Raw genomic sequence first — 12,063 nt, forward strand, 5'->3', positions numbered from 1 at the left:
GCAACACAACATGGTAGCAGCACAAAACACGGTACAAACATTATTGGCACAGACAACAGCACAAAGGGCAAGAAGTTAGAGACAACAATACATCACGCAAAGCAGCCACAACTGTCAGGAAGAGTGTCCATCATTGAGTCTTTGAATGAAGAGATTGAGAACTGAAAAGAGGAGCGACCCAAGGATGTGTGTGCTTTGGGGACCTTTAACAGAATGTGACTGGCAGAACGGGTGTTGTATGTGGAGGATGAGGGATGCAGTAGATCTCTCAGATAGGGGGGAGTGAGGCCTAAGAGGGTTTTATAAAGGTGTTTGTTATAAGACTTAATGGAGAAATACCACTGTCACCTACTGTTTTCATTGTGATGTGAGTGTGTGAGTTGAGGTAGTGTGGTGGAGGTATAGGTCTAGAGCTCAGGCTGTAGCCTCCAGCACTGTGGCAGCATCCTCATTGGCATTCAGGCAGCTGATTTAAGGCTTAGCTCTCCCGCTCCCCTGCCACACAGAGACAAGGCCGCCATTGTCTGATTGTCTGGGCCTGGCTCTTACAGAATCTCAGGGCTGCATGAAAGAACAGCAGTAGAACAGCCAGGTTAACCTATAGCAGAGATAATGAAGAGAAGCTCTGACGGCATGTACCATGACTACAATAGATGTGGTTTATAACAGCCAGGTTAACCTATAGCAGAGATATAGAAGAGAAGCTCTGACGGCATGTACCATGACTACAATAGATGTGGTTTATAACAGCCAGGTTAACCTATAGCAGAGATAATGAAGAGAAGCTCTGACGGCATGTACCATGACTACAATAGATGTGGTTTATAACAGCCAGGTTAACCTATAGCAGAGATTTAGAAGAGAAGCTCTGACGGCATGTACCATGACTACAATAGATGTGGTTTATAACAGCCAGGTTAACCTATAGCAGAGATTTAGAAGAGAAGCTCTGACGGCATGTACCATGACAACAATAGATGTGGTTTATAACAGCCAGGTTAACCTATAGCAGAGATTTAGAAGAGAAGCTCTGACGGCATGTACGATGACTACAATAGATGTGGTTTATAACAGCCAGGTTAACCTATAGCAGAGATATAGAAGAGAAGCACTGACGGCATGTACCATGACAACAATACATGTGGTTTATAACAGCCAGGTTAACCTATAGCAGAGATTTAGAAGAGAAGCTCTGACGGCATGTACCATGACTACAATAGATGTGGTTTATAACAGCCAGGTTAACCTATAGCAGAGATATAGAAGAGAAGCACTGACGGCATGTACCATGACAACAATACATGTGGTTTATAACAGCCAGGTTAACCTATAGCAGAGATTTAGAAGAGAAGCTCTGACGGCATGTACCATGACTACAATAGATGTGGTTTATAACAGCCAGGTTAACCTATAGCAGAGATATAGAAGAGAAGCTCTGACGGCATGTACCATGACAACAATACATGTGGTTTATAACAGCCAGGTTAACCTATAGCAGAGATATAGAAGAGAAGCTCTGACGGCATGTACCATGACTACAATAGATGTGGTTTATAACAGCCAGGTTAACCTATAGCAGAGATTTAGAAGAGAAGCTCTGACGGCATGTACCATGACTACAATAGATGTGGTTTATGCCAGGTCACTATGCTTTATGTCATATGGGTTACATAGGTCTTCCCAGTAATGTATTTGTGTGTGTTGCAGACATCACAGGTAAAGTTGTTTCTGTTGTCTCCTGTGTTCTCCATCCTCCCCCAGCTGAGGTTGGTGACTATGATCCTGGAAAGCATCCTGAGGGCTACAGCTCTAAGTTCCAGTTCTTCCCTAAACACTCAGAGAAGCTGGAGAGACGCATCTCTGACATCCACAAGACAGAACTAATGTAAGGTGACACCTGTCAAACACCTCATTGTGATTTAATTTGACACATAGTTCACTCAGTCTCTGTCTGTAGTCTCCATGTACACCTGATTCTGAACATAGACATCATCCATCCCACTAGCCTCCTCTCTCCCTCTCTCTCCCTCTCTCTCCCTCTCTTCCCCTCTCTTCCCCTCTCTTCCCCTCTCTCTCTCTCTCTCTCTCTCTCTCTCTCTTCCCCTCTCTCTCTCTCTCTCTCTTTCTCTCTCTCTCTCTACCAGGTGATTATGATATTTGACATAGCGCTTGTAATTGAATATAGTGTCATCATCAGCATGATGATTGTGGACCTAACTTGATACAAGATCATCATATCTCTCCTAGATAGAATGTTACAGTCATGATGAAAATAGATATGTTGATGAGATACATTATGCATGACCCTAGCTTAGCCGTAGATATGCAATTTCATATCCACATCATATGCTGAATATACAATATTTTCCTAGCTGCTATTTGTCGAACTCTTCCTGCTTATGGATAGTGGGTGAAGGGACCGCAGTGACCTTCAGAGTGTGTGTGTGTGTGTGTGTGCGTGCGTGCGTGCGTGTGTGCGTGTGTACGGGTGTGCGTGTGTGTGTGTGCATGTGTGTGTGTGTGTGTGTGCGTGTGTGCGTGTGTACGGGTGTGGGTGTGTGTTTTTCTCAGTACTGTACTGCTGTGTCATTAGTTTGTGGCAACCTGGGACAACTCTGCCAGTCAGCTGAACATCACATCACCCTCAAGAGGCTCTCTCTCTCTCTCTCCGCTCCCCCTTCACAGTATATGCAGTATCCATATATACAGACTCTACTACTGTAGACCACCTATGGGATCTTACCTCTGCTGCCCTCTAGTGTTGGTCTCTCTCATCTTTCACTCACTGAAATGAATGAAAGGAAATTCACTTTACAAATCATTAGCTTACCGCAGGAAGCTTTTCCATCCATCATCACACAGCCCACAGTAATCTGTCTGTTGTGTCCTCATCTCCCAGAGGACAGACTCCAGAAGAGTCCGAGCTGAACTTCCTGCAGAAGGCCCAGGAGCTGGAGACGTATGGTGTGGACCCTCACCCCTGCAAGGTACAAACACCTTGATAAGAGAAGGGTCCATTATAGCTCTGCACTGGCAGAGTCCTTTTAGCTCTCTATTGATTCCAGTACAGCCTGGACCTCGTTTAATACAATATGTTTTTTTGATATTCTGTTTGTGAGGCCAGTTGTACATTACATACAGATGTCGGATCTTAATTTGACACCTTTCGTCGCATGAGGAAAATAATCCTGCAGCAGGAGGATTTGAATAATGAATAAATATTTCAAATCTCCGCCAGGGGACAGCTGGAAGCGGTGTTTGTATACAACACAGTACCTTACCTACAGGGTACCTTATGTAGGCTATGTGCCGGCTACAGCGTGTCTTGTGTGGATTATAATAAATGGACGCAGCCTGCGATTGAACTAAATGTTGACAGTTCATTCATAAGCTTAGGATATAGTTGACCCTTGTACTGTATGTTGTAGCCTAGTGGAGACCAATATCTATCTTGTGTTGTTAAGCTATATAAAATGGTGGTTGTTGATGTGTATGGTTGCATTTCAAATACATTTTGGTACATTTGAATGTTGCAGTAATAGGACCTAGACCTAGCGTTTGAGCGAGTGAGAAAATAATTTTGATAGCATGTCCTGATCCCATTGACTCAACTGCTATTTTTCAGGGACTCACAAGACTCATTTGAATTTCCTGATGTAGCAGGAAAATTCTCTGCGACAAAAGAGTGATCAAGTTAAGATCCGACATCTGTATTCAATACTTGTGTTGTGTCTGTGTCAGGATGTGTCAGGGAACCCTGCCTTCCTGGCCTTCACTCCGTTTGGCTTCACTGTCCTGCAGGGGAACAGGAGAGTCCATTTCCTCAATTGGTGAGCAATAATATGGTTAGCATAGTCATAACTTTTGTCAAGCCTTCATTGTTTTACAGACAGAAATAGTTGCATAAAATGTAAGAGATGTAAGTGTGCAGTTGTTGCATAAAATGTGCGACATTTGGCTTGCCTGTCATTAGCAATTGTTATATTTAACCTGGCAGTCCAGAATCCCACAGTCTCAGACCTAAACCTATTTGTCCCTCCTCCTGACGAGAAAACAGAGCTGTTCTAATCTGCCAGTTGGTCACAAAGAATATTTCAACGCTTCTCACTGTTCTGTTCGGTTTTGACTTGTCTTGTCTTGTCTTGTCTTGTCTTGGTGGGTAGGGACGAGGTGACAAAGCTGAAGTTTGAGGCAAAGACATTCCATATATATGCAAATCAGAAAGAGGTAGGTTCCATGACATGCATTATTAAAATGGTTTCCTTTCTGCTCTGGAATTACACAGTGAAATTCATGTCGATAAACCTGTTTTATGCATTGGAAATGGCCTTTGGGGAGAAGGTGTAATTTAGCCGTAATAGAGAACTTAATGACTTTACTGGAAATAAGATGTGGGTCCATTGTTGATAGATAAATGTGTACTTGTTGTGGTCTCGTTCATAGAAATAGAATGAATAGAAGTGGTGTCTCCATTCAAGTCAATGATTGCTTAATTGGTGGACTGGCAGCCATTTTGTGTGTACCCATGCCAGAAAGTAAAAGCAGGAAGTGTACCGTTAAATCTATGCTGTGATTTGAGTCAACTCAACTGGCATTACAAAAAATGTATTCCATTGCATGAGCCACATCAGTTAGCATAATTTGAATGAACATTCTGCATTACCATGGCAATCCAGCCTCAGTTTATAGAACATTTCAAAATACCATGTAAATTCTTGCATCACAATACCAGGCAGCCATTGCAAGTGTACCCATGAGTTTACCAGTCAAATGCCAGGGTAAGAGCTTCCAAACCCGTTTTATTCATTCTATTTCTATGGTTTTGGCAGCCAAGTCAGAAGATATGAAATACAAGATGTGCATACTCTGTCATACTCAGATGTGCATACGCATACCTACATGTGTATACTCACTGCAGGACAAGAAGATCATCTTGACATATTTTGCACCTACACCTGAGGCCTGTAAACACCTGTGGAAGTGTGGAGTTGAGAATCAGGCTTTCTACAAGTAAGTTACACTGACTATCAGTAATTTAATCAATCAATCAATATATGATGCAATGTACACTACCGGTCAAAAGTGTTAGAAAACTCATTCAAGGGTTTTTCTTTATTTTCCTATTTTCTACCTTGTAAAATAATAGTGAAGACACCAAAACTATGAAATAACACATCATGTAGTAACCAAAAAAGTTTTCAACATATCAAAATATATTTTATATTTGAGATTCTTCAAAATGACAGCTTTGCACACTCTTGGCATTCTCTCAACCAGCTTCAGCTTCATAGTCACCTGGAATGCATTTCAATTAACAGGTGTGTCTTCTTAAAAGTTACTTTGTAGAATATCTTTCCTTCTTAATGTGTTTGAGCCAATCAGTTGTGTTGTGACAAGGTAGGGGGGTATACAGAAGATAGCCCTATTTGGTAAAAGACCAAGTCCATATTATGGCAAGAATAGCTCAAATAAGCAAAGAGAAATGACAGTCCATCATTACTTTACGTAATGAGTTGCAAAAACCATCAAGCGTTATGATGAAACTGGATCTCATGAGGACCGACACAGGAATGGAAGACACAGAGTTACCTCTGCTGCAGAGGATACGTTCATTAGAGTTACCAGCCTCAGAAATTGCAGCCCAAATAAATGCTTCACAGAGTTCAAGTAACAGACACATCTCAACATCAACTGTTCAGAGGAGACTGTGTGAATCAGGCCTTCATTTTCAAATTGCTGCAAAGAAACCAATAATAAGAAGAGACTTGCTTGGGCCAAGAAACACGAGTGGAAATGTGTCCTTTGGTCTGGAGTCCAAATTGGATATTTTTGGTTCCAACTGCCGTGTCTTTGTGAGACGTGATGTGGGTGAATGGATGATCTCTGCATGTGTATTTGCCACCGTAAAGCATGGAGGAGGAGGTGTTATGGTGTGGGGTGCTTTGCTGGTGACACTGTCTGTGATTTATTTAGAATTCAAGGCACACTTAACCAGCATGGCTGGTGCAGCATTGTGCAGCGATACACCATCCCATCTGGTTTGTGCTTAGTGGGACTATCATTTGTTTTTCAACAGGACAATGACCCAACACACCTCCAGGCTCTTTAAGGGCTATTTTACCAAGGAGAATGATGAAGTGCTGTAACAGATGACCTGGCCTTCACAATCCCCCAACCTCAAACAAATTGAGATAGTTTGGGATGAGTCGGACCGCAGAGTGAAGGAAAAGCAGCCAACAAGTGCTCAGCATATGTGGGAACTCCTTCAAGACTGTTGGAAATGCATTCCAGGTGAAGCTGGTTCAGAGAATGCCAAGAGTGTGCAAAGCTGCCATCAAGGCAAAGGGTGGCTACTTTGAAGAATCTCAAATATAAAATATATTTAGATTTTTTAAAGACTTTTTTGGTTACTACAGTTTTGATGTCATCACTATAATGTAGAAAATAGTCAAAAATAAAGTAAACCCTTGAATGAGTAGGTGTCCTAAAACTTTTGACCGGTAGTGTATGTGCTATTATTACAATGTTATTATATTGCTAAATCTCTTTGTCTCTGTTCACTCACAGGTTGGACAAGTCCAGCCAGGTCAGAACGGTGTCCAGCAGTAATCTGTTCTTCAAAGGAAGTAGATTCAGATACAGGTAAATACATGTACTGGCAATAAGTAACGTTTTGAGGATCCTTCAGTTCAGTTTTTGGTGATAATGCACGGTTGAGTGTTATGTTTTGCCTCTGTGTTGGCTCTCAGTGGCAGGGTTGCTAAGGAAGTGATGGAGCAAAGTGCCAAAATAAAACGGGAACCTCCAGAGATTCACAGGTGAGCCTTGGTGCTTTTGATGTCTGAGTTACACAATGGCAGTTAGTTTGATGTCTGAGTTACACAATGGCAGTTAGTTTGATGTCTGAGTTACACCATGGCAGTTAGTTTGATGTCTGAGTTACACCATGGCTGTGTTTAGACAGGTAGCCCAATTCTGATCTTTTTTCCACTCATTGGCCTTTTGACCAATCACATCAGATCTTTTTCAGATCTGATCTGATTTGTCAAAAGACCAATTATTGAAAACAATATCAGAATTGGGCTACCCATGGCACTTAGTTTGAGCATGTTGCTTACAACTCTAGATGGTGTAATTCCCACATGGCCCACATACTGAATATACACTATATGTTACTGGACTGTGAGTCCCTTTGGATAAAACTGTCAGCTGAATTACCTCCACTATATATCATCCTATCTAGAACCTTAAAGGGTTCTTCAGCTGTCCCCATAGGAGAACTCTTTCAATAACTATTTGTTTCCATATAGAACCCTTTTCGGTTTCATGTAGAACCCTTTCCACAGAGGGTTCTACCTTTAACCAAAAATGGTTCTACCTGGAATCAATAAGGGTTCTCCTATGGGGACAGAAGAAGAACCCTTTTGTAACCCTTTTTTCTAAGAGCATATGCCTGTAACCCCAACATGTAACACGTTTCCACAGGGCTGGTCTGGTACCCAGTAGGAGCTGTCCTTCCATCACCCACGGCCCAAGGCTGACCAGTGTCCCCCGACAAAGACGGAGAGCTGTACACATCTCCATCATGGAGGGTAAAACACACACTGGCCCCTCTCCACACACATCAGTTACAATAATTTACAGTAGACATAGATAGGGCTGGATTAAGTCTACTCATGTGTGTAACAACACGTTATAGCACACAGATGGCTGGTTTGCCAGACCCAGATAAAGCCTACTCCTGGACTGAAAAGTATGCTCGATGAATAATCTCCATTGAAAGTGCATTTTAGTCCATTATTAAACTGGTCCCAGATTGCATCTGCACCGCTAGCAGAGCTACTTTAAACCCTACATTTACTTTAGATGTGCCTTACAAAGCAGCTGCCATAAGATTTAAACGTGTCTGAGGTCTATCCTGCTATGGTACTTCACTGCTTTAGTGTCTGAATGGATTATATTATAGCCTTACAGTGCCTCTATTCTGGGGGCTTTTAACACACACACACACACACACACACACACACACACACACACACACACACACACACACACACACACACACACACACACACACACTGACGCACACAGCTTGAGCAGTAACCTGAGAAGTACCTTTGCTATGAGAGCGGAGCAACAGTTGTGTGTGTCATTCAGGCTTATCCATAATCCACACACACACACACACACACACACACACACACACACACACACACACACACACACACACACACACACACACACACACACACACACACACACACACACACACCAAAGGCTGCACCAATTATCTATTCTCCTTTGTCATTCTTGCAATTCTCTCAAGAGTTGCTGTGACTAAGGTATTATTGTGGCAGGAGAAAGTGGTGGTTTGTAAAGAACATTCACAGTCCCTTTTACAGTATAAACAGGTAAGTGAAGTAGCAACTTACCTACATGATGTCGGTTGCATTGTATTGTACAATGACAGGTCCTGATATTGAACCCTGTCCAAACCTTTCCTGTTCTTCATTGGAATCTACAGTGGTAATAATACCCAGCCTAAAAATAGCCCTCCTGTCAGGGCCTCTCCATGTATGTCACTATGGAGCATATGGTTAGAAGGGTAACAGTTTTAGGGGGTGGGGGGGTAGGATAACCACACTGCAATTGGGCCACATTCCTGATCTCAGGATGCTGCCAGTCACTCTCCCAGCCTGCCTGGCTGTCATAGAGACAGAGTTGTGTAGTGTAGCCAGCAATCGCCAGTCACAAGGACAAAGGGAAAGGGGACAACAGCAGACAGGGGACAAGGGACAAAAGTAGAGCGGACAGACACAGGGGAAGAGTAGGGTGGTAGGACGGTGGTAGGACGTTAGTAGGGCAGTTGTAGGACAGTGGTAACTTGGACGCCGGTAGAGTGCACTTATTCACTCCTTCAACAGCCACCATGGTGAAATGCCTGATCCGGATCGAGACCAAGGTGAATGTGCATCTGTGCATGATCAACCACTGCTACCGTGATATGAAGGTCCGCGTCCTCCAGCTGGGGCCCAGACTCATGGGCAAGGTTCTGGGGGCCATACCCATCTTCCCTGCCCTCCCTGGGGCACCCTCAGCCTCCGGGTTTGGGTCCGCAGAGGCCTCCAGGGCTTCGTCCAGGCTGAGCGTAACACCTCCTGGTTATGGCTCCAACAGGCCAGGTAGCTCCTCCGAAGGTAAAGGACCTCATCATCATGGCACAGGATCCAGAATCCCTTACTAAACCATCCAGGGTTACACTTACACATCTTAAAGAGCAAGTACATCATCATGGCACAGATTCCTCCATCTAGTGTTACAGATCTTAGTAACATTGCTTTGAAACAGCTTTGGAAGCCATGACCCTGGAGTCTGGGGTAACACAAGAAGCCTTCGAGGAACCTCTTCCTTCTCAGATTCCCTGTTTCCATTAGAGATGGAACGATGGCATGCGGCTAGACAGAAGTATTTGGTTTGGGTCTGGTGTTGTGCGAAATGTTGTCTCGAGTAAATGTTATGGCCGACGGCTTTGATTCTGAGTTGATTTGGTTTAAGGTCATGTTAGTAGTGTTGTAGAGTGACATCAGTGGCTGCACTGCATGTCTGTTGTGTAGCAGTGTAGTGGAGCATTTGGAGAGGATTGGTTGGGGTATTCCAGGTATTCATGGGTTGCATATTTCATCACAATATTTTTTTGAATTTTTTTTGGGGGGACTAATGCCTAACTAAGCAATTTACTCAATGCATTGTCAATGAGTGATGATGAAGATTTCATCAAAGTGTCTTGGAAGTACAATGGATGGACTTTACATGTTCAGTCGTGGCCAAAGGTTTTGAGAATGACACAAATATTCATTTTCACAAAGTCTGCTGCCTCAGTGTCTTTAGATATTTTTGTCAGATGTTACTATGGAATACTGAAGAATAATTACAAGCATTCCATAAGTGTCAAAGGCTTTTACTGACAATTACATGAAGTTGATGCAAAGAGTCAATATTTGCAGTGTTGACCCTTCTTATTCAAGACCTCTGCAATCCGCCCTGGCATGCTGTCAATTAACTTCTGGGCCACACTAATGGCAGCCCATTCTTTCATAATCAATGCTTGGAGTTTGTCAGACTTTGTGGGTTTTTGTTTGTCCACCCGCCTCTTGAGGATTGACCACAAGTTCTCAATGGGATTAAGGTCTGGGGAGTTTCCTAGCCATGGACCCAAAATATCGATGTTTTGTTCCCCGAGCCACTTAGTTATCACTTCTGCCTTATGGCAAGGTGCTCCGTCATGCTGGAAAAGGCATTGTTTGTCACCAAACTGTTCCTGGATGGTTGGGAGAAGTTGCTCTCTGAGGATGTGTTGGTACCATTCTTTATTCATGGCTGTGTTCGAGGCAGAATTGTGAGTGAGCCCACTCCCTTGGCTGAGAAGCAACCCCACACATGAATGGTCTCAGGATGCTTTACTGTTGGCATGACACAGGACTGATGGTAGCGCTCACCTTGTCTTCTCCAGACAAGCTTTTTTCTGGATGCCCCAAACAATCGGAAAGGGGATTCATCAGAGAAAATGACTTTACCCCAGTCCCCAGTCCAATCCCTGTACCTTTTGCAGAATATCAGTCTGCCCCTGATGTTTTTCCTGGAGAGAAGTGGCTTCTTTGATGCCCTTCTTGACACCAGGCCATCCTCCAAAAGTATTTGCCTCACTGTGCGTGCAGATGCACTCACACCTGCCTGCTGCCATTCCTGAGCAAGCTCTGTACTGGTGGTGCTCCGATCCCGCAGCTGAATCAACTTTAGGAGACGATCCTGGTGCTTGCTGGACTTTCTTGGGCGCCCTGAAGCCTTCTTCACAAATTTTGAACCGCTCTCCTTGAAGTTATTGATGATCCGATAAATGGTTGATTTAGATGCAATCTTACTGGCAGCATTATCCGTGCCTGTGAAGCCCTTTTTGTGCAAAGCAATGATGAAGGCACGTGTTTCCTTGCAGGTAACCATAGTTGACAGAGGAAGAACAATGATTCCAAGCACCATCCTCCTTTAGAAGCTTCCAGTCTGTTATTCAAACTCAATCAGCATGACAGAGTGATCTCCAGCCTTGTCCTCGTCAACACTCACACCTGTGTTAACGAGAGAATCACTGACATGATGTCAGCTGGTCCTTTTGTGGCCGGGCTGAAATGCAGTGGAAATGTTTTTGGGGGGATTCAGTTCATTTGAATGGCAAAGAGGGACTTTGCAATTCATTGCAATTCATCTGATCACACTTCATAACATTCTGGAGTATATGCAAATTGCCATCATACAAACTGAGGCAGCAGACTTTGTGAAAATTGATATTTGTGTCATTCTCAAAACTTTTGGCCATGACTGTAGTATAGCTTTAGCTAGCTAGCTAAGATTGAGTGGACACCGGATTTTAGCTAGCTATCGTTAGCATTACTAGCTATGTTTGATGAACTTAGCTAGCTAATGACAACATTGCCATGTCTAAAGTAAATTTGACAACATGATAATGCTGGAAAAGTTGTTTCCTACTAAACATTTGACTACTTTAGCAATATCTGCGTATTTCTAAGCAGTATAGTGTAATTTAGACTAAACAATCGTTAGCCTCTGTCCAGAATGACTGGGTATAACAGGATTTTAGGGCACCACTGTGGCGCTACTGATGGAGGCTGAAGTGAGAACGTTCATAACAATGGCATGACGCGACCAAGTGATGGAGGTGAAACCTATGAATATCTAGGTCAGAGGGGCCTACTGGATTAGAACACCTTTGTTCCTCTGTGTTTGACTTGATCAATGGAACATATTCTATTTAGCAGGACAAGGTAGTATCTACTACCTACAGCGAATGTGTATGAGAGTGAAACCTATGATCTTCCATGAGGACTCTGATTCTCCCCCTGGATCGTTTTAAATTCTGGCTGAGCTCTCTATTTTCACATTAACACTCTGGGTTACAGAGGAGATCCTGCCTCTCATCCCAAAGGTCTCCTGACTCAGGGATTGACATGAATAACTAGATCTGAACACTGAACTGAGAGACACAATATCTCT

At 43.3% G+C, this 12,063-nt stretch overlaps 1 protein-coding gene across 1 annotated transcript in view; it reads left to right on the plus strand.

Annotated features, from left to right (window-relative positions):
* The window catches only part of LOC139411630 (FERM domain-containing protein 5-like), a 153,415-nt gene that overhangs the window by 139,487 nt on the left and 1,865 nt on the right, over positions 1-12,063 (plus strand). The window contains exons 6-13 of the mRNA XM_071158225.1: positions 1,762-1,885; positions 2,900-2,987; positions 3,742-3,830; positions 4,164-4,227; positions 4,919-5,010; positions 6,568-6,642; positions 6,750-6,818; positions 7,486-7,592. Of these exons, the coding sequence (XP_071014326.1) occupies positions 1,762-1,885; positions 2,900-2,987; positions 3,742-3,830; positions 4,164-4,227; positions 4,919-5,010; positions 6,568-6,642; positions 6,750-6,818; positions 7,486-7,592 (708 nt within the window). The remainder of the gene's footprint in view (positions 1-1,761; positions 1,886-2,899; positions 2,988-3,741; positions 3,831-4,163; positions 4,228-4,918; positions 5,011-6,567; positions 6,643-6,749; positions 6,819-7,485; positions 7,593-12,063) is intronic.

Source organism: Oncorhynchus clarkii, chromosome 6, assembly GCF_045791955.1.
Source record: "Oncorhynchus clarkii lewisi isolate Uvic-CL-2024 chromosome 6, UVic_Ocla_1.0, whole genome shotgun sequence".
Taxonomy (NCBI): Eukaryota; Metazoa; Chordata; class Actinopteri; order Salmoniformes; family Salmonidae; genus Oncorhynchus; species Oncorhynchus clarkii.